Source organism: Salvelinus namaycush, chromosome 10 (assembly GCF_016432855.1).
Source record: "Salvelinus namaycush isolate Seneca chromosome 10, SaNama_1.0, whole genome shotgun sequence".
Taxonomy (NCBI): domain Eukaryota; kingdom Metazoa; phylum Chordata; class Actinopteri; order Salmoniformes; family Salmonidae; genus Salvelinus; species Salvelinus namaycush.
Genome location: NC_052316.1, coordinates 39194323 through 39219926, shown reverse-complemented (window position 1 = coordinate 39219926; position 25604 = coordinate 39194323). Strand labels below are relative to the sequence as shown.

Sequence of the window (25604 nt, the reverse complement as noted above, 5' to 3'; positions counted from 1 at the left end):
CTCCTTGTGTGACCTCTTCTCTGTCTCTGACCTCTCCTCTTTGCGTGACCTCTTCTCTGTCTCTGACCTCTCCTCCTTGCGTGACCTCTTCTCTGTCTCTGAGCTCTCCTCTTTGCGTGACCTCTTCTCTGTCTCTGACCTCTCCTCTTTGCGTGACCTCTTCTCTGTCTCTGACCTCTCCTCTTTGTACCACAGACCTTTGGAGCTGATGTACAAGTATGGTAATCTCAGCGAGGGAGTCTGTAAGCCTGGCTACGCAGCTGCCAAGATGACCACCATCTATCCAATGTGAGCCAAAGCTTTTTACATTTCTGATATGATGTGATATAATTAAGCAATAAGACCTGAGGGGGTGTGGTATATGGCCAATATAACATGGATAAGGGCTGTTCTTATGCACAGCGCAACGCCATATACCACAAACCCCAGGGGGTTTTATTGCTTAATTATATAATTAGATCAGTAAAAATATGTGTTTTGTCATGCCCTGATATGCCACGGCTTTCAGCCAATCAGCATTCAGGGCTCGAACCACCCAGTTTATAATTTGGTTTATGATAAACCTCGGGGCGGCAGGTAGCCTAGTGGTTAGAGCGTTGGACTAGTAACCGAAAGGTTGCAAGTTCGAATCCCCGAGCTGACAAGGTAAAAATCTGTCGTTCTGCCCCTGAACAAGGCAGTTAACCCACTGTTCCTAGGCCGTCATTGAAAATAAGAATTTGTTCTTAACAGACTTGCCTGGTTAAATATATATATATATCCAATTTGTAAGTCGCTCTGGATAAGAGCGTCTGCTAAATATGTTAAATGTAAATGATACATTTATGATATTCTATAGTGTTATTTGGGTTATGATACATTTATGATATTATAAAATGTGGTTTATGATACATTTATGATATTCTATAGTGTTATTTGGGTTATGATACATTTATGATATTATATAATTTGGTTTATGATACATTTATGATATTATAAAATGTGGTTTATGATACATTTATGATATTATAACATGTGGTTTATGATACATTTATGATATTCTATAGTGTTATTTGGTTTATGATACATTTATGATATTATATAATTTGGTTTATGATACATCGTTATGATTCAGCACCCCATGATCATTTTCTCTCCCTATTTTAGTAAAGTGTGTTACTTCAAGCTTAGTTGAGATGATGATGATGATGATGATGGCGCTACCCTGACAACGGCCTCATTCACGGTTTTCTTTCACTCTCTCTGACCACAGCTTTCCCTCTCATGACTCCATTCACTTGTACTTTATAATCCTCAGTGCCCTACTGTATTGTATATGCAACTTCATTGAGTCTCAACATCTTCACAATAAACCCACAGATTATCGTCGGCTCCATCTCAGATCCTACAGAAAGCCCCTCTCACATTGTGAGCATGAGTCGCTTCCTCCGTCCAGAAAAAAAACCATAGGAAGCATAGAACTGCTGCTTTGTCTGATGGCAGACCACTGGCCCATTGTCCGGCTCGCCCCGGCTAAAGAGAGACAGCCATGGAGAGTCATAGGTGACCTGACCCCAGACGATTGGTTAGAATGACTCAGATGGTCCTCCCATTTGACAGTTTAGGGGTCAAGCGTCAGGGAACCCTCAGTGAAGATGTTGACCTTCCTGTGACTTCTGCCTCTTTGGATCTTTCTCAATCTTTCCTTGATTACTTGTGTCCTCTCTATTTGCAACCTTATCAACAAATATTGGTGGAGAAGATCTGAAGGGGAGGGGCCTTGGATGTTCTCTTCCAATGTGTTTTGAGAAGGCGAGGAGACAGGGCATGAGGAATCAAGGAAAGACAAATTGAGATATACCCTCTGCCTCTGCCTGGTGAAAGGTCACTGATTTCCTACCATCCACAGCACTGTGGAAACACATGTTCTTCCTGGTCATCCATTACAAATTTCAGCAAATTCTATTTGACACATTATACTGTATATTAAAGATGTCAGATGTTTCATTAAGTTACCACTGATGTGAACTTTATTTGGTAGTTTTAATATTGGTTATTATTAAAAGGATAGTGTAATTCACTATGAACGATACATACACAAATGTCTTGTCAAAGCCTGCAATTAACGATCATGATGTGTAGTGAATGTTGACCCTAACTTTTTAATGACAAGAGAAGACTGGTCACTGAGCGATCCCGATCCAGTTCCCATTTGTGCTCTTGTCTATCCAGGCATTTCTCCTTTTTACACAATGTACTTTACTTATGTACCTTGTGCCATCATGGACACTAGTCCTGTCATGTGGAAATCTCCCTGAGCTGAGTTCTGAGTTCAGAGTGGCGTGAGAGATGGAAGATCCCATTTCCCTTTCTCAATTATTCAACACTAGATAAGGCTCCACACCATGAAAATACCTTCACCTGTGTATGGTGTTTTCTTAGGGCCTCTCTCTCTCTCTCTCTCTCTCTAACCACCCCCATCTCTCTGTCTCTCTCTCTTTCTCGCTCTCTCTCTAACCACCCCCATCTCTCTGTCGCTCTCTCTCTTGCTCTCTCTATCTCTCTCTCGTTCCCTCTCTCTAACCACCCCATCTCTATCTCTTTCTCTCTTCTCTTTCACTATTTTAAATAAGAGCCCCAGGATGCATCAGGCAGTCCGATGGGAGTTGGTATCTTTTTTTGGTCTGTTGTGCTGTGCGGTCGTCCCAGTGCGTGAGAGCGATGGGCCCCATCCACTTATCTGGTCTCGTTTAGCACCCTTAGACACGCAACTCCCACAATACACAGAGAGAGAGAGAGAGAAGGAGATATTTGAGAGAGAGAGAAAGACCTTAAACTGACCGATATTCTACGTTGTTTTCTTATTATTATTTTTCTTCCTTCTTCTTTTTCTTCTTTCTTCTTTTTCTTCTTGTTCCTCTTTCTCTTTCCTTTTTCTTTCTTCTTTTTCTTCTTGTTCCTCTTTCTCTTTCCTTTTTCTTTCTTCTTTTTCTTCTTGTTCCTCTTTCTCTTTCCTTTTTCTTTCTTCTTTTTCTTCTTGTTCCTCTTTCCTTTTTCTTTCTTCTTTTTCTTCTTGTTCTTCTTTCTCTTTCCTTTTTCTTCCTTCTTTTTCTTCTTGTTCTTCTTTCTCTTTCCTTTTTCTTTCTTCTTTTTCTTCTTGTTCTTTTTGCTCTTTCTTTTTTCTTTCTTCTTTTTCTTTCTCCTTCTTTCTTCTTCTTTTTCTTCTTTCTTCTTCCTCTTTCTTCCTCCTTCTTTTTCTACTTCATCAACAGTATCGCAGCACCAAGTCTTGAACCAAAAGGCTCCTTAACAGCTTCTATCCCCAAGCCATAAGACTGCTGAACAATTAATCAAATGGCCACCGGAGTATTTACATAGTCACTTCACCCCTAGTTACATGTACAAATTACCTCGACTAACCTGTAACCCGCAAATATAGCCTCATTATTGATATTTTGTTGTGTTACTTTTTATAATTTCTTACTTTAGTTTATTTGGTAAATATTTTCATAACTCTTTCTTGAACTGCACTGTTGGTTAAGGGCTTGTAAGTAAGCATTTCATGGTAAGGTCTACACTTCTTGTATTTGGCGCATGTGACAAATAAAGTTTGATTTGATTCTTCTCCTTTCTTCTTCTCCTTCTTTCTGCTTCTTCTTTCTCCTTTCTTCTTCTCTCTGGGAGACAAATTAGCAGCAGGTGAGAGGAGGATTGTCGGTATGCGACTGAGGGCCCCAAAGGAAATGGGCTCTCATTCATAAGGCCTGCCCTGCACAGCAAAGCATTACTTAATTGTTAAGCTGCAGACATTCCAGCATTCTCTGATTAGCCGTTTGTTATATCCCGCTAGATCAGTGCTAATTTGCTGTTCATTATGTGATATTACACATGAACAAAAAAACAGCAGCTGCCAAGACTGAAGGGGTTGTCTGGGTTAAAGAAACACTTTCTCTGTTCTGGGTGAGGTTTGCGGTTTCTCCATCATCTCATTTCTGGGTGAGGTTTGAGGTTTCTCCATCATCTCATTTCTGGGTGAGGTTTCTTCCACCATCTACAGGTGTTTTTTGTTTTGTTGAGAGGGAACTTAAATTGTGATATTACTGTATTCAGAATATTTACTAGTCTGGTAGACCAGAAACAACATTATCTCCAAGTTGTCTTTGTCAAAACTCAAAAGCTGAATGTATTATATACATGGTATGAAGACTAACCTTTGTCAGTGGAGCAAATCATGGCTGCTTGAGTTAACGTTAATTACTCATGATTTGTTTTGGCTAATTCTTCATTCTGCGTTTCTTGATTGATTTGGAGAAAAGGTCCCATGTGACCGGTTTCGTTTTCCTTTAGTGTTCTGAAAGTCTTAGCATGATGCCTCAGAGCAACATGCAAATAGCCATATAATCAAGAGTGTTGGCCTTGTCAGAACCTCTGAGCGGGTTCACACACACACACACACACACACACACACACACACACACACACACACACACACACACACACACACACACACACACACACACACACACACACACACACACACACACACACACACACACACATACACAAGTGGCTCTCTGGCAGGGAGACAGACATGATTTGATCTGAGTACAATGTCTAGAGCCAGAGTTCTGTAGAGCTTGTCCTGGGCTAATTGGTCCCTCTGACCAGCATTCTTTTTTCTTGGTGGGGTCTTTCTCTCCTGCGATAGTGTTATCTCATATATACCTTAAAGTATGTCCTTTTCATTCTGAGGATGTGAAGATGAGGCCTTATGGAAAATGTCAGTCTGAAACTCGTGGTGACACAACAACCAGGGTCATGTTCATTAGGCACCTTACGTAAGAAAACAAGGATGGACTATCTGGACTTAAGGAAGGCTCATTTTCATTATCTGTTGCACAACGTTGTAAAATGTTTGCCATTGTGTGCCCAAATGAAAAGGACCCAGGTTCCCAGTCAGTCAGAGGCCCAGTCTGAGGCTTGATGTCTCAAAGTGGAGACAGATGTGAGCACTAAATAGACCAGAACATACTAAATGTTTGTTGAAACACTAAACCAACAAAAAATGAGTTCGCCTAACTATGTAATTTTCATTTTACATGCAATGTTGAACATGTCCCCTCAAACTCAATCGGACTTCAGATGTACTGGGTGAAACTGCATGCGTTTCTCTAAAGGGAGAATCAAGTGGAATGGTATGTAGTCTCAGAGTGGTGCAGTAGTTATTATGAGTCATGTGGTAAAAGGATTACCTTACTGTCTGTAAAAACAAAAAATACCCTCATTAGGTGTCTGACATATCAGTTGGCATCAGTATGTCTTTAAACTGGTGCCAGTCTATGGTTGATCCAGGTGGCAGGACACTTCTACACAGTGGTCTTGGCCCTTATGTGTATCTCGCACCTACATCACGGTCAACTACCTGCATCACGGTCAACTACCTGCATCACGGTCAACTACCTGCATCACTGTTAACACAGAACCTGCATCACGGTCAACTACCTGCATCACGGTCAACTACCTGCATCACGGTCAACACAGAACCTGCATCACGGTCAACTACCAGCATCACGGTCAACACAGAACCCGCGTCACAGTCAACTACCTGCATCACGGTCAACTACCTGCATCACTGTTAACACAGAACCTGCATCATGGTCAACTACCTGCATCACGGTCAACACAGAACCCGCGTCACAGTCAACTACCTGCATCACGGTCAACTACCTGCATCACGGTCAACCACCTGCATCACGGTCAATACAGTACCTGCATTACGATCAACTACCTGCATTACGATCAACTACCTGCATTACGGTCAACACAGTTACTGCATTACGGTCAACTACCCGCATCACGGTCAACTACTTGCATCATGGTCAACTACCTGCATCATGGTCAACTACCTGCATCGCGGTCAACTACCTGCATCACGGTCAACACAGTACCTGCATTACGGTCAACTACCTGCATCACAGTCAACACAGTACCTGCTTTACAGTCAACTACCTGCATCACGGTCAACACAGTACCTGCATTACAGTCAACTACCTGCATCACGGTCAACACACCACCTGCATTACGATCAACTACCTGCAACACGGTCAACACAGTACCTGCATTACGGTCAACTACCTGCATCACGGTCAACACAGTACCTGCATTACGGTCAACTACCTACATCACAGTCAACTCAACTACCTGCATCACGGTCAACACAGTACCTGCATTACGGTCATTTACCTGCATCACAGTCAACTACCAGCATCGCGGTCAACTACCTGCATCACGGTCAACTACCTGCATTACGGTCAACTACCTGCATCACGGTCAACACAGTACCTGCATTACGGTCAACTACCTGCATCAAGGTCAACACAGTACCTGCATTACGGTCAATTACCTGCATCAAGGTCAACACAGTACCTGCATTACGGTCAATTACCTGCATCAAGGTCAACACAGTACCTGCATTACGGTCAATTACCTGCATCAAGGTCAACTACCTGCATCTCGGTCAACTACCTGCATCTCGGTCAACTACCTGCATCTCGGTCAACTACCTGCACCACGGTCAACTACCTGCATCACGATCAACACAATACCTGCATTACGGTCAACTACCTGCATCACGATCAACACAATACCTGCATTACGGTCAACTACCTGCATCACGATCAACACAATACCTGCATTACGGTCAATTACCTGCAATGAAGGGTCAAACTGCTCAATGTCAAAAGTGTCTGATTTCATTGTAGAATGGAATCACTGTTTGTGTTTACAGTTATAGTATGATTAGACCTTGGAGTGCTCTCTCAAGATGATGTGGCTAGTCATTCACAGACAGAGGAGACTGAGGTATAGCCTGTTAGTCAAACCATGGTAGGGATGATGGGGTGGCATGTAGCCTAGTGGTTAGAGCGTTGGGCCAGTAACCGAAAGGTTTCTGGATCAAATCCCCGAGCTGACAAGGTAAAAAAAAATGTCATTCTGCCCCTGAACAAGGCTTCACCGGTAGGCCTTCATTGTAAATAATATTTTGTTCTTAAATGACTTGCCTAGTTAAATAAATGCAAAAAATAAATAAATACATAATGCTAAAGATGCCTGATACTAACACACTGGAGAGTACAACAGAAGATCCCTATTGACCACTATTTAACCCATTGTAGGTATTATAGTGTTCCTGAGTGTTCACTCACCTTAGGTCATGTATATTTTTTTCCTCTCATGGTTCAACTGTAACAGTACGTCAGACATCTCTCCTCTCTGCTCTGGGTGCTGATAAAGAGGGAGACAGCCAGTGGATGACATGAAACTCAACTCCTGTAATCCTGTAAAGCATGCTGCCTCACATTAATCAGAGCATCCCCTGCCTTACCTCCACGCGGGGGCTGTGTGTCTGTCTGTGCCTGTCTGTCTGTGCCTGTCTGTCCGTGTGTGCCTGTCTGTCTGGCTGCTCTTATTTATGGCCTGTTAATTCTCACTAGCGGCAGGTAGGCTAGTGGTTAGAGCATTGGGCCAGTAACCAAAAGGTTGCTAGATCAAATACCTGAGCTGACAAGGTAAAAATCTCTTGTTCTGCCCCTGAACAAGCCATTTAGACCGTCATTGTAAATAATATTTTTTTCTTAATAACTCACTTGCCTAGTTAAATCAAGGTTAAACACTAGTCTCACTCTCACTTTTTATAAATTGTGCTCTCTCCGTTTATCTCCAGGTTCGCTAAACCAGCCCCCATGTTCCTCGATCCAAACTTTAGACGATTCTCCAAGATCAGCAACTTTTTCCCACCTTTTGGAATGAAAACGCAAGGTATGGACCTCAGTTTTTATCTGTTTATTTCATCCACTGACATCCATGTCTTTGTTCATAGTTAGTCAGATCACAGTTGGATGACCATGAAGAATGGGGAGCTCCTGGTAGAGGACGCTGTTGACTCAAGAAAGCCAAGTAGCTCACCTACAGGGAGGAGGATGTAGCTATGGGCTCTGGGTCAGTGCTAAGACGAGGGAGAGAACAAATACTGGCCTTATCGAGAAGAACATCACTGCTGCTCAAAGTTATGCAGGGATCAGGCCTCTATGCAGGGATCAGGCTGCTATGCAGGGATCAGGCCTCTATGCAGGGATCAGGCCTCTATGCAGAGATCAGGCTGCTATGCAGGGATCAGGCCTCTATGCAGGGATCAGGCTGCTATGCAGGGATCAGGCTGCTATGCGGGGATCAGGCTGCTATGCAGGGATCAGGCTGCTATGCAGGGATCAGGCCTCTATGCAGGGATCAGGCTGCTATGCAGGGATCAGGCTGCTATGCAGGGATCAGGCCTCTATGCAGAGATCAAGCTGCTATGCAGGGATCAGGCCTCTATGCAGGGATCAGGCTGCTATGCAGGGATCAGGCTGCTATGCAGGGATCAGGCTGCTATGCAGGGATCAGGCTGCTATGCAGGGATCAGGCTGCTATGCAGGGATCAGGCCTCTATGCAGGGATCAGGCTGCTATGCAGGGATCAGGCCTCTATGCAGGGATCAGGCTATCACAGCAAAGCATCAACCTGCTCCGTCTTCCTGCCCCTCGCTTATCCATTCTAAAACAATGAGATCACCCATTTAATTAAAGTGTTTCATCTCATCGAAGTTTTACATAAATGTTTTGGGTTCAATATTAATATAATGGAATCTGTTTTAATATAAATCTGGCTAAATGTAGTGATGATAACGAGTGTGTCAGTGCTCTAAATATCTCTGGAAAGGTATCAGGAGATGGCTGTGTAGTCTAGCTCATCATGTTGCGTGTGCAAAACATGTTAAGATCATGTCTTGATGTTCATGGTTCTCGGTATCAGAGGAAGGGTGTTAGCTAGCTAGCGTTCTCGTAGAAATCTGTGACTCTGAGAACTGTGTCCATCAATGTCCTGCCCTTTGGCAGTAACATTGAGAAGCACCAACACAGCACCACTGTCTGACCGTCACATCCTTCGGCCTACCAGTCACAGGCCCTGATTACCTCCCAGTCCCAGGCTTTTGATCCTCACACCGCAAGTATCCCACCCAAACACATGTTAATGGTGGAATGAGTAGCTACAGTATGTAGCCTTGTCTTCAACACAGCATCAGCTAATCAGTTTTATTTCATTTAACCTTTATTTATACAGGTTATTCTCATTTAAATGTGTTAATCAGTAATAATCAGTGAGGTATTTGTGGCCTGACTGCCTGCCCTCATGCTCATGGCTGATCTGAACCAGGAAGCCCAACCAACACAGACTCTCTTCTCCCATCCAACTAACACGTCCTGGGTGTTTTCTGTTCTGAGGCTCAGTAGTAGGGCTCCCGAGTGGCGCAGCGGTCTAAGGCACTGCATCTCAGTGCTAAAGGCGTCACTACAGACCGTAGTTCGATTCCAAGCTGTATCACAACCGGCCATGATTGGGAGTCCCATAGGGTGGCACACAATTGTCCCAGCGTCGTCCGGGGTTAGGCCGGCATTGTAAATAAGAATTTGTTCTTAACTGACTTGCCTAGTTAAATAAATAGGTCAGTTTGTGGGATCACACTGAACATGTGGTCTTCCCTTTTGCATGAACATAGGTTATTAAGGTCATACGTAAGCCCTTATTTTGCTGTTGATCGGTTGGTAGATCTGGTTGGAGTCCTACATTGTCATAGATTTGTTTTGTTCAGGAATGTGCCTAGCCTAGGTCCCCCTCCCTTACAGATGGTGCTATGGTAGCTTAGCCCTCTCATCTGATATCAGCTGTGTGGTTTGGCTGGAAGGAGAGACAATCTTTTCAACTGATTCCCATCCAGCCTGATTGATCTAGTCTGTTTGTATCTGGGATATCACCACAGTAGTCAACATCTCGATTGCGTCCCAAATGGCACCCTATTCCCTATATAGTGCACTACTCAATAGCAGTGCACTATATAGGGAAAAGGGTGCGATTTGAGACGCAGGCCTATCTCTCCAGTGTTAGTCACACTACAGATATCCAAGAAATTTTGGACGAAGATGTAACTGTCTCCACATCAATGCTGTTGACTGCTTCTGAGCGACCCTTAATTATTCTATAGTATGTGTTATAATGTGTTATTCGTTTAAATCATGTGTCAAATAGGGACTCCGTTTTTATGGACTGAATCCATAAAAGTTAAAAAATGACTCATCACAAATGAAAAGGTCTGATTCCATAACTCTGTGATTCCATAAATTCCATTATTACATTATTTCGGACTCAAATGTCATCCTTGGGTCATGTGGGAGTACGATTCCATCTTATGATCTTCATTGTATCTGAGAAACAGTATCTAATGGCAATTTAATGCCCTGGCAATTTAGTTGAATGTCAATAATCATGAATAGCACGCAACTGCTAGGCTATACAGTCAAATCGTGTGGACTTTCGTCTCGTGATAAATGGTCCAGCGTTTCAGAGCTTACATCTGTTTTCCCAATTAGTTTAATCCTGATCTCCTGAATTATAGGGCACGTGTATTTACCCTCATCAATTGCATAGAAAACATCCAGATTGAAGTTATTCTTTACTCTACACTTTTTTTTCTTCCTAGAATAACAGGCTAGATAAATAGCCAGTTATATAGTGTTGTGTTGAAAGAACCAGAGCATCTAAGATTCCAGAGGTGTCGTGATGTAACCTCATTCCCTGAGGTCCAAGGATTGTTGCCCGCATCAGCCTGGAGAATGTGCTTGTTTAAAAATGCCATTCCTCTAACCGGGTATTTCTTCGTGCCCTATCGTTTTTCCTCTCAGTGTCTTAAGCTGTATACAGTATTGTTGCGTCCTAAGCGTCCTAAATTGCACCCTTTTCCCTATATAGTGCATTACTTTTGACCCATAGGGCTCTGGGCAAAAGTAGTGCACTGTATAGGGAATAGGGTGCCATTTGGGACTCAGCGCTTCTCTGCTCCGACCCAGGAGGTGTACATGCTCTGTATGAGGCCCTGCTCTTACCTCTCTGTCCTGGACTGCCTGCCTGGCCACCCAGATATCTCTGATGGTTGTATAACATGAAGAAGTATTCTGTTCTGTTCTGTTCACCTCTCCTCCCCTCTGTCAGCCCACCCAGCCTCTCCTCTGGCTTCATTCCCTGGTTCATTTATCAAAGTGACAAAGTCCACCAGGTTTACAACACTACCTTGGTCTCTCTGCTGAGGTGATGATGCAGGGTGGAATTTATGTGTTGAGAGCCTCTTTATAACAGGACTTTCATCTTCTACTCAGATGCTGTGTTTTTCTCCTCATCTCTCCTCAGAAAAGATCATAGATAATATTCTGACAGCAACAAAGAGCTATGGTCTGGGAGATGAGCTGGACAGGTATGTCACACCTCAAGCACCATAACAGGTCTATTACAACAACAGGGATGACTAGGGGAGTTTAAAAGGGGTTATGCCAGGACATTCTGAAAACTCTGGAGCTGTCTCAGAAAAGCTGTTGTCTGGTCCCAGATCTGTTTGTGTTGTCTTGCCAACTCCTATGGTCATTGGCATGCCAAAACAACCATTGGATTTGAGTTGGCTAGAAAGCACAAACAGATCCGGGACCAGGCTAGAAATATGTTTTTCCAATCCAGGACACTTTGCTGAGTAATTTTACTTCCAACATAAAGATTAATGAATTATAATCACACAGGCAGCAGGCAGCCGTTTTGGTAGTTTTATAATTTCACTTCTGGCCAGCATTCTGTCTTTTTAGGTCTTGGTTCTTTCCACAGCCACTAGAATCTGCAGACCTGATTTCATCAACTAAGGAAATTGATCATGTGTTTATTTTTCCACATGGAATGTAGAACTCAGACTAAACATAGGTCACATTCTCTAAAACGTAAGACCCAATAGCGAAAGCTCAACTACATATCATATCAGAATCAAATTAATCACTGTTCCGTACTTGGTATGTTCTCACTTCACAAACCTCATAGAACTTGTGTTTCTGCTGTTTTTTTCCTGCTCTTCTAGTCAGAGTTGTAAGAAGTGCATCATCGTGGGAAATGGTGGTATTCTGGCCAACAAGTCTATGGGTGTGAAGATTGACGAGTACGATGTGATTGCAAGGTCAGTTAAGGCACATTAACACTAGGATTCTTAAATAATATTTCCTAGATTCCTTCCATCCTCTCTCCTCACCTCCTTATCAAAAGCTCTAGAAGAAAACATCCAAAGTTCCTTCCTTCCGATATGTTTTGAGAAGGAGGCAAAGAGAGAGGATGTGAGGAATTGAGGAAAGACAAATTGAGAAAGAGCCCAGGTTCTGTGATTGTGAGAACCCTGTGTTTATCGATTCCTAATCCCAGTCCACCTGTGTGTGTTGCAGGTTGAACGAGGCTCCAGTGTCTGGCTATGAAAAGGATGTGGGCTCCAAGACCACCATGCGTATCACCTACCCAGAGGGAGCCATCCAGAAGACTGAACGCTACGAACAGGACTCCCTCTTCGTCCTCTCTGCCTTCAAAGCTCTCGACTTCAAATGGCTGCGGTCCATAATCTTTAAGGAGAGGCTGGTAAGGAAAATGAACCCTTTTTCACACTACTGAGTTGAGCCGAACCAAGCCAAGCCAGGCTTGTAAGTATTAACCCAGCAAACAGGCAACGTTCATATAATGTTAAATAACGTTCTAATTGAGTCCTAAAGTATAGAGAAGACATTATAGCCACCGGATGGGAACATCCCTGGAGAGCTCTCTCAGTGTTTGGGAAACTTGCCATTTTAACCATCACAGAGCGCCCCTACTAATGTTCTGGAAATGCAATGTTTGGTTAACCAGGCTAACCAGTAGAGGGCAGTGGGAAGTTACTGTAGACTTCAGAGAGAATCTCTGGGCTAACTTTACCAAGCCATATGCACCTGTTTGTCCTGTGTAAACTATGGTGTCGCACTGTGCCCAGGAAATATCACGGTTAAGAAATGGCAAGAGAGAAAAACATGGCATCAGATCAGATCCTGTGTGACGATAAGTGGAAGACATTTACCCATCTTTACCACACTGTTTAATTCAATTGGATAATACTAGATAATGGTAGGCTTATATTCTCACTTTGGAACTCAGAACTTGTTGTGACTTGAGAATTAATGTGTCATTATACCACTTGTATCATTATACCATACTGAATTGTTTGAGGAATATGTATGCTGTGTGGAGGAATGGTCACATTGGAGGACAAGTGCCAGCGTGCTGCATGTTGTCAGTCTGTGAGACAATCACCAATTGAGCATAGTGTGAGCCAGTACTATAGACTAACAGAGTGGATGTCTTTTTATTCAGGCTTAGCTTATAACTTAAGACCATTGAGGATTTCTGTCACGCCCTGACCGTAGAGAGCTTTTTATGTCTCTATTTTGGTTTGGTCAGGGTGTGATTTGGGTGTGCATTCTATGTTAATTTTCTATGTTTTGTATTTCTTTGTGTTTGGCTGGGTGTGGTTCTCAATCAGAGGCAGCTGTCTATCGTTGTCTCTGATTGAGAATCATACTTAGGCAGCTTTTTCCCACCTGTGTTTTGTGGGTAGTTGTTTTCTGTTTTGTGTCTGCACCAGACAGAACTGTTTCGTGTTGTTCCATTTTTTAAATTTTGTCTCAGTGTTCAGTTTAAATAAATAATCACGCTGCGCTTTCCTTCTCATTCCGACGACGAACGTTACAGAACTACCCACCACAAGCGGACCAAGCAGCGTGGTATGGAGGAGCAGAGGGTTCAGGACTCCTGGACATGGGAGGAGAACTGGTGGCAGCTAAAGCTGAGAGGCGGCGATATGAGGCAAGGCAGCGCAGCAGGCACGAGAGGCAACCCCCAAAAAAATTCAGGCGATAGACCTGAGCCAACTCCCCGTGCTTACCGGAAGCAGCGTGGTACTGGTCAGGCACCGTGTTATGCGGTAAAGCGCACGGTGTCTCCAGTGCGCGCTCATAGCCCGGAGCGCTATATGCCAGCCCCCCGCAAGTGCCATGCGAGAGTGGGCATCCAGCCAGGGCGGATTGTGCCAGCTCAGCACGCTTGGTCTTCGGTGCGCCGTTTCGGCCCAGGGTATCCTGCGCCGGCTCTGCGTACTGTGTCTCCGGGGCGCTGGGAAGGTTTAGTTCGTCCTATGCCTGCGCTCCGCCCGTGCCGGGCTAAAGTGGGCATTGAGCCAAATGGAGAGGTGCAAGTGGTAAGCACCAGATCTCCAGTGCTCCCCCACAGCCCGGTTCGATCTGTGCCTGCACTCTGGAGGGGCCGGGCTAAAGTGGGCATTCAGCCTGGAGGAGTGGTGCCAAGACTGCGCACCAGGCCTCCAGTGCTCCCCCACAGCCCGGTTCATCCGGTGCCTCCTCTACGCACCAGGCCTCCTGTAGGTCTCCCCAGCCTGGTGGGCCCTGTGGCAGCTCCACGCACCAGGCTGTCTCTGCGTCTCCTCCCTCCAGAGTCGCCCTCCAGTCCGGACCCTCCAGCGACGCCCTCCAGTCCGGAGCCTCCAGTGTCGCCCTCCAGTCCGGAGCTCCCAACAAGGGTCCCCAGTCCGGGGCCCGCTACAAGGGTGCCCAGTCCGGGGCCCACTACGAGGGCGCCCAGTCCAGGGCCCGCTACGAGGGTCCCCAGTCCAGGGCCCGCTACGAGGGTCCCTGCTCTAGAGGCGCCACCCAAGTGGGCCAAGCCAGAGGTGGAGCGGGGTCTACGTCCCACACCAGAGCCGCCACCGTGGAGAAATGCCCACCCAGACCCTCCCCTATAGGTTCAGGTTTTGCGGCCGGAGTCCACACCTTTGGGGGGGGGGGGGGGGGGGGTACTGTCACGCCCTGACCGTAGAGAGCTTTTTATGTCTCTATTTTGGTTTGGTCAGGGTGTGATTTGGGTGAGCATTCTATGTCAATTTTCTATGTTTTGTATTTCTTTGTGTTTGGCTGGGTGTGGTTCTCAATCAGAGCCAGCTGTCTATCGTTATCTCTGATTGAGAATCATACTTAGGCAGCTTTTTCCCACCTGTGTTTTGTGGGTAGTTGTTTTCTGTTTTGTGTCTGCACCAGACAGAACTGTTTCGTGTTGTTCCATTTTTTTATTTTGTCTCAGTGTTCAGTTTAAATAAATAATCATGAACACTTACCACGCTGCACTTTGGTCTGATCCTTCTCATTCCGACGAAGAACGTTGCAATTTCCTCCTCAACATGATTCTATGGACCACAGTAAGTACATTACTTTAGTTGCACAGTCCTTTCTTGACTATAGTGGCCTCAACAAAAAGACATCTCTGAGTAATTTGGGGTTAGAAGGGCAGTCCCTTTCTTTTGTGCTACAGGTAGTGTAGAGTTCCTCTCTCAGGTGAGGGACAGACATTTAATGATGTAGTTCATTGGCAAGTCTGTAAGAGTGAATGACTCCTTATCTCTTTAAGGAGAGTCTCTCTCTTTCTCTGTCTCTTATCTGACAATAGTAACGAAGGTGCTTTGTTGCATACATCTGGGCTCCATTTTTAAAGCCCAGTATCTTATGGTACATAGCAGAGGCTGCTGCCGTTACAGCAGTACGTTTACCTCAAGGACAGTGTATGCACTGTAACTCTACTCCCCTGCTCTGCTAAAAGTGAGAAACTAGAAACATTATTATAGTTGTTTTGTTGTTGTATTATTATCTATCCTGATGCCTAGTCACTTTACCCTGCTTTCATGTACATACAGTATCTCCCTCAAATACCTTGTACCTCTGCACATTGATCTAGTACTCCCTATATATAGCACCATTCTTGTGTATTTTATTTAATTCCTTGTGTTACTTATTTTATTATTATTTCTAAACTCTGCATCGTTGGAAAGGGCTTGTAAGCAAGCATTTCACGATAAAGTCTACACCAGTTGTATTTGATACATGACAATTAAAAGTTTATTAGATTTTTGGGATTTTGTTGACATGCGTGACCAGTTTAAATTTAGCTCTAGAGAATTTGCTTTTTGTTTTCACACACAGTAATTTAGTATTGGATAGTGCTGCTCAGTATACTCAGGTTATGACAGCTTTGAGGGGATGTTTATCAGGATTAGGAGAGGCTTTCTTAGGGAACATGGCCACTGAAAGAAGCTCAATCCCCTGGCTAGCTAATATACCTGAATATCCCTGAGCTGTGCTCACTAAGGAAACAGAGCTTTTACCTCTGGTCTCCTCAAGTCTACATGCATTACGGTTCACACTTGCTGTTAAGAGAGAGAAAGAGAGAGGAGGGGGGTAGAGAGAAGAAGGAGAGAGAGGGGGAGAAAAAGAGAGAAATACTTGTGTGGGAAGTACAGTGCATTTGGAAAGTATTCCGACCCCTTGACTTTATCCACATTTTGTTACATTACAGCTTTATTCAAAAATGGATTTAAAAAATGTTTTTCCTCATCAATCTCATAATGACAAAGCGAAACAGGTTTTTCGAAATGATTGCAATTTTATTAAAAATAGAAAACAGAAATACCTTATTTTCATAAGTATTCAGACCCTTTGCTATGAGACTCGAAATTGAGCTCAGGTGCATCCTGTTTCCATTGAGATGTTTCTACAACTTGATTGGAGTCCACCTGTGGTAAATTCAATTGATTGGACATTGTTTGGAAAGGCACACACCAGTGTATATTAGGTCCCACAGTTGACAGTGCATGTTAGAGCAAAAACAAAGCCATGAGGTCGAAGGAATTGTCCGTAGGGCTCCGAGACAGGATTGTGTTGAGGCACAGATCTGGGGGAAAGGTACCAAAACATTTCTGCAGCATTGAAGGTCCCCACAAACACAGTGGCCTCCATCATTCTTAAATGGAAGAAGTTTGGAACACCTAAGACTCTTCCTAGAGCTGGCTGCCGGGCCAAACTGAGATATCGGGGGAGAAGGGCCTTGGTCAGGGAGGTGACCAAGAACCCGATGGTCACTCTGACTGAACTCCAGAGTTCCTCTCTGGAGATGGGAGAATCTTCCAGAAGGACAACCATCTCTGTAGCATTCTACCAATCAGGCCATTATGGTAGAGTGGCCAGACAGAAGCCACTCCTCAGTAAAAGGCACATGACAGCTCGCTTGGAGTTTGCTAAAAGGAACCTAAAGGACTCAGACAAAAGACCAGAGAAACAAGATTCTCTGGTCTAATGAAACCAAGATTGAACTCTTTGGCCTGAATGACAAGCCTCACATCTGGAGGAAACCTGGCACCATCCCTACGGTGAAGCATGGTGGTGGCAGCATCATGTTGTGGGGATGTTTTTCAGGGACTGGGAGACTAGTCAGGATCGAGGGAAAGATGAATGGAACAAAGTACAGAGATCCTTGATGAAAACCTGCTCCAGAGTGCTCAGGACCTCAGACTGGGGTGAAGGTTCACCTTCTAACAGGACAACAACCCTAAGCACGCAGCCAAGACAATGCAGGAGTGGCTTTGGGACAAGTCTCTGAATGTCGTTGAGTAGCCCAGCCAGAAAACTCCCCAAATACAAGTGTGCGTCATACCTAAGAAAACTCTAGGCTGTAATTGCTGCCAAAGGTCCTTCAACAAAGCACTGAGTAAAGGGTCTGAATAATTATGTAAATGTGATATTTCCTTTTTTATATATACATTTGCAAACATTTCTAAAAACCTGTTTTTACTTTGTCATTATGGGGTATTGTGTGTAGATTGATGAGGGGAAAAAACAATATAATCCATTTTAGAATAAGGCTGTAACATATCTAAATGTGGAAAAAGTCAAGGGGTCTGAATATTTTCAGAAATCTCCACAGGATAGTCTGCCCTACTGTCATTCATTCAAGTTTCTGCAAGCCTACCACACATGAGCAGCTTGCCCCAAGCAAGCTTCATTAGACTGTTGGAGCAAGCTATGCTTTCAGAATGTCTGATGGGAGGACAGACTGATGGAAGAGTACAATGAGGACAATGGGAGGACAGATGACCTATGAGTTGATATTGTTATTGTGGAATTTCTCTCTCTCTTTAAACCCTGCTTGTAAATGAATATGAATGTGATAATAACCATACATTTGAATCCATAGGTTCCCTCTAATTTAAATCTTTATTACAGACCAGTGAAGGTCAGAGCAGCGTTCTAAGGTTGGGCTCTGACATGGTTTTAAGGGTAATGTTAGAGGGCTGGGACTGATATGGTTTTGGTCTCTGAGAAGAAAAATGTCTATCTCTGGTTACAGTCACTGTGGTCATTCCTTCATGGTTGAATGGGAATAGAGCACATAGAACATGTTGTTAAACTCAGCAAACCTCATTCTCCCTAACTTCCTCTCTTCATTCTCCATTCTTTAGAGAAGGATGGGTCAGATTCAAATGGTATAGTATTGTATCTGAAAGTAGGCATAAATAAAATGAACATAATGGGGAATGAAGTACGCTTTTCACCCATGTGTATAGGGTCTCCACAGACAGACTCCCTCCTGTCCCTGCTCTGATCACTTCGAACAGGAGGGGGGTCCGAGAGTATAGGGTTCAGAGGGCTGTGGGCTGGCAGACTATGGGATTCAGGGGTCTGATGCACATCAGAGAGCAACAGTAGCTCTGTGAGAGGAGACCTGGGCTCACCTGGTCTGCCCAGGGCGGACGGACGGACGGACGGACAGACAGACAGATGGCCTTGCGTCTAGATGGCCTTGCGTCTAGATGGCCTTGCGTCTAGATAAGTCACATAAGAACAAATTCTTATTTACAATGACAGCCTACCAGACAGACAGACAGACAGACAGACAGACAGACAGACAGACAGACAGACAGACAGACAGACAGACAGACAGACAGACAGACAGACAGACAGACAGACAGACAGACAGACAGACAGTGGATAGATGAATAAGACTATCACTGGGGTGGTCCTGTGCTCTGAGTCCGTGTCTGGATCACTTTTCACCCAGTGACAGCCAGGACGGAGGGACGGAGGGACGGACAGACGGACGGACGTGTCTGGATCACTTTTCACCCAGTGACAGCCAGGACGGAGGGACGGAGGGACGGACAGACGGACGGACGTGTCTGGATCACTTTTCACCCAGTGACAGCCAGGTGGGTGGGTGGGAGGGGGCAGACAGACACTCTGGAGTCAGCTAGTCATGACAGTCATACTGCGAATCCTCTACTCTTTCTCTACACTTTAAATGGCCTTGCGTCTAGATAAGTCACATAAGAACAAATTCTTATTTACAATGACAGCCTACCAAGAGGCAAAAGGCCTCCTGCGGGGACGGAGGCTGGGATTAAAATGTAGGAGAAAACACACATCACGACAAGAGAGACACCACAACACTACATAAAGAGAGATCTAGGACAACAACACAGCATTGCAGCAAAACATGACAACACAGTATGGTAGCAACACAACATAACAACAACACAGTAGCGACACAACATGGCAGCAGCACAACATGGTAGTAGCACAAACATGGTACAGACATTGTTAAGCACAGACAACACAAAGGGCAAAAAGGTAGAGCCAACAGTACATCACGTGAAGCAGCCACAACTGTCAGTACGAGTGTCCAAGATTAAGTCTTTGAATGAAGAGATGGAGATAAAACTGTCCAGTTTGAGTGTTTTTTGCAGTTCGTTCCAGTCGCTAGCTGCAGCGAACTGAAAAGAGGAGCGACCCAGGGATGTGTGTGCTTTGGGGACCTTTAACAGAATGTGACTGGCAGAATGGGTGTTGTATGTGTAGGATGAGGGCTGCTGTAGGTATCTCAGATAGGGGGGAGTGAGGCCTAAGAGGGTTTTATAAATAAGCATCAACCAGTCTGTCTTGCGACGGGTATACAGAGATGGACAGTTTACAGAGGAGTATAGTGCAGTGATGTGTCCTATAATGAGCATTGGTGGCAAATCTAGCCACTCGAGAGCACCCTTACCTGCCGATCTATAAATTACATCTCCCTAATCTAGCGTGGGTAGGATGGTCATCTGAATCATGGTTAGTTTGGCAGTTGGGGTGAAAGAGGAGAGATTCTGATAGAGGAAACCAAGTCTAGATAAAACTTTAGCCTGCAGCTTTGATATGTGCTGAGAGAAGGACATTGTACCGTCTAGCCATACTCCCAAGTACTTGTATGAGGTAACATAATATAATAACAATAGATTTGCTTGTCATGTATGGAGCTGTAGTAAAGTCTTTCAATTAATCTTATTAGGACAAAGTAACATAGCCCTGGATACTACTGTATACAATAGTTTAACACTGTATGTCATGTACCCAGTATAATCACAGAGTTTATAAACCCTGAGGCGCAACATTGCCAGAAACAGACCAAGCAGACCAGGCCAGAGTTTGAGAAGCAAATGAAAGAAGTGAAAAATTCTTCTTTAGTTAGTTAATTTTCTCTAAATCAACCTAGATGCAAGTCAATGTCTTAAGGAGTTGAACATGTTATTACTCCAACCTCACGAAAGTGACAAACTGACACGTTTTCATTTTCGTCAAAACAACTTTATATTGCAGGAGTGGCTTTAATTTGACGGCCTGCACATGTGCAGTTTGGCGTGAGACGACCGTTAGTCAACGTCGCCATGACATCGCCTACAAACATTATTGGGGATTTCTACAGTTTCATCCTATCTCCATGCTGTACTGTCTTTGGTATAATGTGTGATTTAGTAATCTGAGGATATAGAGTAAATGTGTAACGCTTGACACTAGGGCTTCTACCACTACACAGTCAAAATAGACAAACAATGTTGTATTAAAGATTCAGTGAATCCTTAGAAATTCATTATGAGACCATCCTCATTCATAAGCTTTTAGGAGGGAGCTCAAGTTGCGACTCACACTACTGCTAGGCTGCAATTACCAGACTAGTAGACACACACACACAATTGTCAGTGGTTCTGAATGAGGGAGAGTGTTGGCTGGCAGTAGCCTGATTGTACATAGATAACAGTAGTGTAGACAGAGGCAGTGACTGAGTGGTTGCATTGTACTATGAAGAGCACCAATTACTCTCATGGCCTACTCATAGAAGGGTACAACTCTAGCCTCAGTGTTCTCCAGGGTCAAAGGGCGCCTCATTTAATACAATGCGCGCATCCCACATGACACCCTATTTCCTTTATTGTGCACTACTTTTGACAAGAGCCCTATATAGGGAATAGGGTGTCATTTGGGACGCAACCTGTGCTAATATGCAAAGTATTCTTTTCAACCAAGGGGGAATTTATCACAGCAGTGTGGTTGGTACAGTTTCACTGAATACTGCTGTGACTGTATGCATATGAGGTGTCTAGCTATTTGATCCTCCCTTCCCTCCTCTGTACAGATGGGTTACAGACCTGGGTTCAAATAGAACTGGTTTTCTTTTATATACTTTGGAGTGTTTGATTTTGCCTGGCCTGGAATGCCAAATGGTCAGGGAGGGTTTGCACTTTTGGGAGTATTCCATTGTTTCCATTTCAGCCAGAGCAAGCTCAATCAAGTGCTTAGAAAGTATTTAAAAGAAAATGAACCCTGTTTGAACCCAGATAGGTCTGCTGGGTTTCCCATCCCACTGGTCGTGTCTCTCTGAGTGAGTATGGGTTGAGAGGAGAGGAGGTGTTGGGTTGCCTTCTAAGTTAGACAACAAAATGGTTCCCGTTACACAGGATTACCAGCTGGCCTTTCAGTTAGAAGCTTAGAGCTAGAGCTGGAGCAGAGTGATGATGCTACGCTAACATTTTACACCAGTGGCAGCTGGTGGAGGGAGGATGGGCTCTTTATAATGGCTGGAATGGAAAGGTACCAAACATGGATTTTGTGATTTAAAGTGACATACCAGCGCTGTGTTGTTTTTAACTGCAGCAAGACCAACATACCTGACTACTGTGTTGTGTGGTAGCACATCTCAGTCCCAGGCCAGGTATCCCAGTAACTGGTCCTGCACAGCCCGTCAGGAATGCTCCTTGAGCCTTAGCTAATTACCCTAATGGATAGAGTTATATTGATACAGCAGGGTCTTTTTGCTTTTCTTGTTTTTCATCTGTGTTTTTAATGCCCCTGACCTATCCCTCTCCTCTCAGTACCTCTCGTCAGGGTAATGCTTTCTTCATTTTTTTTATTAACAATTTATTAACAACAAAAAGGACATGACATGAAAAATACAGAGTATTATAAACATAATATAAAACCAAATAATGATATCAGACACACCAAAAACAAGATAATTTTTTTAATTAAAATAAATAATAGATAGTATGGGTTGCTACACTACTGCTACACTACATTAACAACTGACTTCAGATACATTTCACTTTTATTTATTTATTTATAGATTTTCAAATATGAGAACAAAAACAGTACAACCTCAACCCCTAAATCTCACATCCATCCATCCATCCATCCCTCCTTCCCTCCCACCCACCCACCCTTCCCTCCAATCCACCCTCCCTCCAATCCACCCTTCCTCCAATCCACCCACCCCCTCCCTCCAATCCACCCACCCCAGCCTCCAATCCACCCTCCCTCCAATCCACCCTCTAATCCACCCTCCCTCCAATCCACCCACCAATCCACTCACCCACCAACCAAGGCATCATACAAAGATATACTATTAAAGTAAATTAAATAGGACAGAAACAAACAGAAAAACAGTCAAATAAACAAAAACAATGGAAAAAGTTCAAGAAAAATTATTATCAGCACAAATGGCCACTAAAACAGACATGACTGCTTACGAAAATATGCAAGTTACACTAAGTAAAAGACAGGCTCTCCACATATTGTATTAATGGGGACCAGGTTAAGTCTAACTTTTGTCGGGACCCAAGCACAGTGTACCTAACCTTCTCCAGAGGCAGAGATGACATTACTTCCTTAACCCACTGCATAAAGGAAGGCAGCGTTGCAGACTTCCAGTGAAAGAGGACTTAGCGGCGAGCTAGCAGTGAGGCAAATGCGATGCGTGGTAGAATTCTGGTCTAGGAAAAGTACCCCAAAAATGGTATTGAACAGGTTGGGGCTAACAGTTGTATTACACATATGTGAGAATGCATCAAAACTGGGGTCCCAGAAGCCACTCAAAGATTGGCATGATCAAAACATTTTTTTAAATTTTATTTTATTTCACCTTTTATTTAACCAGGTAGGCTTGTTGAGAACAAGTTATCATTTACAACTGCGACCTGGCCAAGATAAAGCGCAGCAGTTCAACACATACAACAACACAGAGTTACACATGGAATAAACAAACATACAGTCAATAATACAGTAGAAAAAATGAGTGCAAATGAGGTAAGACAAGGGAGTTAAGGCAATAAATAGGCCATGGTGGCGAAGTAATTACAATATAGCAATTAAACACTGGAATGGTAGATGTGCAGAAGATGAATGTGCAAGTAGAGATACTGGGGTGCAAAGGAGCAAGATAAATAAATACAGTATGGGGATGAGGTAGTTGGATGGGCTGTTTACAGATGGGCTATGTACAGGTGCATTGATCTGTGAGCTGCTCTGACAGCTGGTGCTTAAAGCTAGTGAGGGAGATATGAGTCTCCAGCTTCAGAGATTTTTGCAGTTCGTTCCAGTCATTGGCAGCAGAGAGCTGGAAGGAAAGGCTGACTGATGGGCTATGTACAGGTGCAGCTATCTGGATTTGGGTGAAGGAGAAATGGGGGAGGCTTGGGCAAATTGCTGTGGGGAGTGCAGGGCAGTTGACCGGGATAGGGGTAGCCAGGTGGAAAGCATGGCTAGCCGTAAAAAAAATGCTTTTTGAAATTCTCAATTATAGGGGATTTATCAGTGGTGACAGTGTTTCCTAGCCCCAGTGCAGTGGGCAGCTGGGAGGAGGTGCTCTTATTCTCCATGGACTTCACAGTGTCCCAGAATTTTTTTGAGTTTGTGCTACAGGATGTCTGCTTGAAAAAGCTAGCCTTAGCTTTCCTAACTGCCTGTGTATATTGGTTCCTAACTTCCCTGAAAAGTTGCATATCACGGGGGCTATTCGATGCTAATGCAGAACGCCACAGGATGTTTTTGAGCTGGTCAAGGGCAGTCAGGTCTGGAGAGAACCAAGGGCTATATCTGTTCCTGGTTCTACATTTTTTGAAAGGGGCATGCTTATTTAAGATGGTGAGGAAGGCACTTTTAAAGAATAGCCAGGCATCCTCTACTGACGGGATGAGGTCAGTGTCCTTCCAGGATACCCGGGCCAGGTCGATTAGAAAGGCCTGCTCGCTGAAGTGTTTTAGGGAGCGTTTAACAGTGATGAGGGGTGGTCGTTTGACCGCAGACCCGTTATGGATGCAGGCAATGAGGCAGTGATCGCTGAGATCTTGGTTGAAAACAGCAGAGGTATATTTGGAGGGCAAGTTGGTTAGGATGATATCTATGAGTGTGCCCGTGTTTATGGATTTGGGGTTGTACCTGGTGGGTTCATTGATAATTTGTGAGAGATTGAGGGCATCAAGCTTAGATTGTAGGATGGCCGGGGTGTTAAGCATGTCCCAGTTTAGGTCACCTAGCAGCACGAGCTCTGAAGATAGATGGGGGGCAATCAGTTTACATATGGTGTCCAGGGCACAGCTGGGGGCAGAGGGTGGTCTATAGCAAGCGGCAACGGTGAGAGACTTGTTCATGGATAGGTGGATTTTTAAAAGTAGAAGCTTGAATTGTTTGGGTACAGACCTGGATAGTAAGACAGAACTCTGCAGGCTATCTCTGCAGTAGATTGCAGCACCGCCCCCTTTGGCAGTTCTATCTTGTCGGAAACTGTTGTAGATCAGGATGGAAATTTCCCGAGACAGGATTCAGACAGGAGACAGGAGCCAGGATTCAGACACGGCTAGGACATCCGGGTTGGCAGAGTGTGCTAGGGCAGTGAATAAGACAAACTTAGGGAGGAGGCTTCTAATGTTAACATGCATGAAACCAAGGCTTTTACGGTTACAGAAGTCAACAAATGATAGTGCCTGGGGAGTGGGAGTGGAGCTAGGCACTGTAGGGCTTGGATTAACCTCCACATCACCAGAGGAACAGAGGAGTAGGATAAGGGTCGTCTAGTACGTTCAGAACAGAGAGTAAAAGGAGTAGATTTCTGGGCACGGTAGAATAGGTTCAAGGCATAATGTACAGACAAAGGTATTGTAGGATGTGAATACAGTGAGGGTAAACCTGTGCATAGAGTGACGATGAAAGAGATATTGTCTCTAGAAATATCATTTTACTCAGGTGATGTCACCGCATGTGTGGTAGATGGAACTAAAGTGTTAAATAAGGCGTATTGAGCAGGGCTAGAGGCTCTACAGTGAAATAAGGCAATAATTACTAACCAAAACAGCAATGGACAAGGCATATTGACGTTAGCGAGAGGCATGCGTAGCCGAGTGATCATAGGAGTCCAGTGAGTGTGTAACGATCGTTGTTGGAAGGATTGGACCAAGGTGCAGCGTGGAAGGCGTTCATCATGTTTATTAATGTGAACCAGCAACAAAACAATAAAGAGTAACAAAACGAACGTGCAGCTTTGTAGTGCAAAAAGGTTACAATACAAAAACAAGATCCCACACACAACAGGTGGAAAAAGGCTGCCTAAATATGATACCCAATCAGAGACAACGATAGACAGCTGCCTCTGATTGGGAACCATACTAGGCCAACCTAGAAACAAAAAACTAGAATCCCCACCCTAGTCACACCCTGACCTAACCAAATAGTGAA

The 25604-nt window shown here is 44.2% G+C and overlaps 1 protein-coding gene across 1 annotated transcript in view; it reads left to right on the top strand.

Annotated features, from left to right (window-relative positions):
- Window positions 1-25604, top strand: part of st3gal3a (ST3 beta-galactoside alpha-2,3-sialyltransferase 3a) — a 75087-nt gene that overhangs the window by 31807 nt on the left and 17676 nt on the right. The window contains exons 4-8 of the mRNA XM_039002014.1: window positions 196-288; window positions 7703-7797; window positions 11257-11320; window positions 11963-12058; window positions 12318-12504. Of these exons, the coding sequence (XP_038857942.1) occupies window positions 196-288; window positions 7703-7797; window positions 11257-11320; window positions 11963-12058; window positions 12318-12504 (535 nt within the window). The remainder of the gene's footprint in view (window positions 1-195; window positions 289-7702; window positions 7798-11256; window positions 11321-11962; window positions 12059-12317; window positions 12505-25604) is intronic.